Source organism: Sphaeroforma arctica (assembly GCF_001186125.1).
Source record: "Sphaeroforma arctica JP610 unplaced genomic scaffold supercont1.273, whole genome shotgun sequence".
Classification (NCBI taxonomy): Eukaryota; class Ichthyosporea; order Ichthyophonida; genus Sphaeroforma; species Sphaeroforma arctica.
In genome coordinates, this window is record NW_014040285.1 from 76,976 (window position 1) to 80,229 (window position 3,254).

At 42.0% G+C, this 3,254-nt stretch overlaps 1 protein-coding gene across 1 annotated transcript in view; it reads left to right on the forward strand.

Moving 5' to 3' along the window:
• The window catches only part of SARC_04690 (hypothetical protein), a gene marked incomplete at both ends in the record, with an annotated part of 7,364 nt that extends 5,746 nt beyond the window's left edge, over positions 1 to 1,618 (forward strand). Inside the window, 3 exons of the mRNA XM_014301469.1 lie at positions 593 to 681; positions 908 to 1,003; positions 1,431 to 1,618. Coding sequence (XP_014156944.1) covers positions 593 to 681; positions 908 to 1,003; positions 1,431 to 1,618 — 373 coding nt within the window. The remainder of the gene's footprint in view (positions 1 to 592; positions 682 to 907; positions 1,004 to 1,430) is intronic.
• Positions 1,619 to 3,254: the final 1,636 nt, after the last annotated feature.

Genomic DNA, 3,254 nt, shown 5'->3' on the forward strand with positions numbered 1-3,254 from the left:
ACACACACACACACACACACACACACAACACACACACATACATACATACATACATATATATATATATATATATATATATATATACATATATATATATATATATATCATGTGTGTGCGAGTCTAGTACATTGGTTAGGTTGGATGAATTGGGCTGCCGTGAAAGGCACCCAGCCTGTGATGTAAATGCACATTCATATTCTTATGTAGGTATGTATGGCTATCCAATATATTTTCAAAATGGCAACTGCTAAAGGCCTTCTCTTTAATTTTGTTGGCGAATATAAATATAAGCTTTACCACATAGAAGCTCGAATATTTGCATAGTCAGTAGGAAGCTGTGTACCGTTTACAGAAGCTATCTGCATAGACTAGCATATTTTTTTCCGGTATTTATCCAATGTCGCACAACTACTGGCTAGGGGTTTGCAAGTATAAGTGTCGAAGTGTGCCGGCTTATCCCAGCTATGTGTCCGTACAGAATATAGAGTAGACATGCAAATCGTAGCAGACATTGGCACACCATCACCTTTAACACAAATAAAGAAATTTAATGATGTACGCTTCTACATATACTTGAAAAACATCATCACAGGTACGACATCGCACGGGCCGAAACACAGAATTTGGAGACGGCACTGAGTTTTATGCAACCATCGCCTCATCATGCCACCTCAATGTTGGGTAAGGATTGTTTCGTCTTTGGTTCGCTTACAGGGAACCGACACCGTGCCAAACACTTTGACCCATGTCACAATTACATATTCGGATTGGACATTGAGGGTTGCTACCGTACTGCGCTCTTTTGGTTTGTTTATTCGAGTTAAACAGCACATCAGGTGTTCTATTTATCTTACGCACACGAACAGCGCATAGACTCACCATTGTCAACGCGTACTCAACCGCACAGGATACGGCGTACGTAGAGATGATTTCTTGCTCCATGGGTTGACATATGTGGACGAGATCTGTAAGAGCCCCGAGTACGAGTCACTTCTGAATTTGGGTGAGTCTTCTATCATACTCTCACCATAATTTAGGCTACGAAATGGTTGAAAAGTCTATGCTCAAGATGTATCGACGAGCTCTGTTTGTTCCGTTTGTATTATACTGCGTCGTATTAAACGTATCAATAATTACTGCAGAAAGGAGTTCTATCTGCAAGTATGATGTCATACAAGTGCCGATAAGGGCAGTTGGAACCGTTAATCCCCCCCCCCCCCTCCCACATACACACTCGCGCGCATATACACACGACGTGCGCACTCTCGCTCGAAGGATGCATTCAACGAACTTTGTCCAACCTAAAATGCTATGCCACGATGTGATGCAGTATCGATATAACGCAACCCTTAAATTGACACCTTATACCGTATTGTCATCACGCACCAAAGCCTGATATTAACTTTCCTGGTCTAATCTTATCACTATAGGCCACGCTCAATTCCTGACCCGAATGAGCACCTGGTCAGGGCAGAGTATACGGCCGCGTGCGCGCAAACACACAATTTCTTCAACTGGAACCATAAACCTCGACGACGACGGGCCAGGAAGGAGTATAACATTAAGCATTGCAGATGCTCAGTCAGATATACTCGATAGCATTGAGCAGTTTGATTGACAAGAAAACATAGGTGTGCGTTTGCGAGCTAATAGCTTTAGTTTCGCACTGAAGATTATTTTTCTATTTGAGATGCTTAGGCTTGCCGATATCGTTCAAGGGTCAGCCTGCCTCGCATGTGCCCTATGAACAAACTTTCTGGTATAGAATAATGGGAAAATACACATCCACATCTACCAGGCTAGCGACAGTAAACTGTGACAGACTGACCGGACTCTAGGGGCTCTAGAGAAAGACAGGGAGAGAGAGAGAGCGGATTGTTCGAGACAATCTGCGTGGAACTGATGGCCGATATTGAAGTGAATGTTTGTTTTGAAGTAGTCAAGTCTCCTCCTACATCATACATGTCTCTAATTGTGTTTTGCTGTCGATATTTGTCAGTGGAGTGAGTGCCAGTCAGTTCCATCGACAATTGTATCAGCGTTAAAACTGTTTCTCTGTTTTGACTAAAAAAAAAGCTGATATCGTAACCTGGTAAACGACAACATAACTTCATAACAAACTAGTTCCCGACCAGTCGCGATATGTATTTTTGCTCATATCAGGCTTCTGACTGTAATGTCGGGGTAGCAATCTAGTTTCCGACGGTCTCGACACATCTTCACAACGAAATATGATGTCGTATACCAGACCAGCTGATATCAGATTCAATTTGCATAATATTTAGAGACTAGTAGAGCACTAGAGAGAGGCCCCATTTACACTCCTGCAGGCCTAAATAGTAAATACACTCTCCAGCAGTAGAGAGTAGAGAAGTTTGTGGGAGGGAGAGAGCGAGAGAGAGAAGCCAGCACGCAGTAGGCCACTGACACCCTGCCCAGCAGGACATCAGGATTCATGGAGTCCAAGGGGTCCAGGACCCCACTTGCACCGTTGGTGACTTCCTTTCAGAAATTGATGTAAATAGTTCGGTCAGGCATATTATTTCAAAACATTATCTCTAGTTATTTTATTTTAAAATAGAGGGTTTTTGTGACAGACCACACTCCACAGTCAACAGCGGCAGAAGCTACAATACATTCAATTTTCAAAAACAAAAGTTCAGAAGGTTTTTAAAAGAAATGTTTATTCTATTTTCTGCCACGGATACTCTGAAAGGTTTCATGAAATATTCTAGGTATTTATTTATGTACAATAAAACCAGATTCTACAATTTTATTTTATTTGTTATGTTGTCGTGTTTTTGTTTTTTTTAAAGAAAAATAAAATAAAATAATCCAACGAATCGAGTACATATGCATGACAAGTCATTGTCACTTTGACAGACTGACATACCAGCATTGTTTGAATAATGTCAAACGCTATTTATATCACCATCAAGAGCAACAAGTTGTCAGCCAATAAAATCCGAACTCTCAACCTCCTCAAGAGCTAGTATGCTCTCAGGACTGTCTCAGACAGACTCAGGTCTCAGAGTCAATAAATACATAGTCAGACTCATCGGGAGTGCTGCAGTCGTCAGTCTGCACTGCTGTGTGTCTGAGACTGACTACTCAGTCCTCACTCCTGTGAGGCTGGAAGGCTGTGAGAGTCTGTGACTTATGAGGCTGGAAGGCTGTGAGTCTGTGACTTATGAGGCTGGAAGGCTGTGAGTTGAGAACTTGAGAGTTAAAATATGTATGTGTGACTCCCCCCC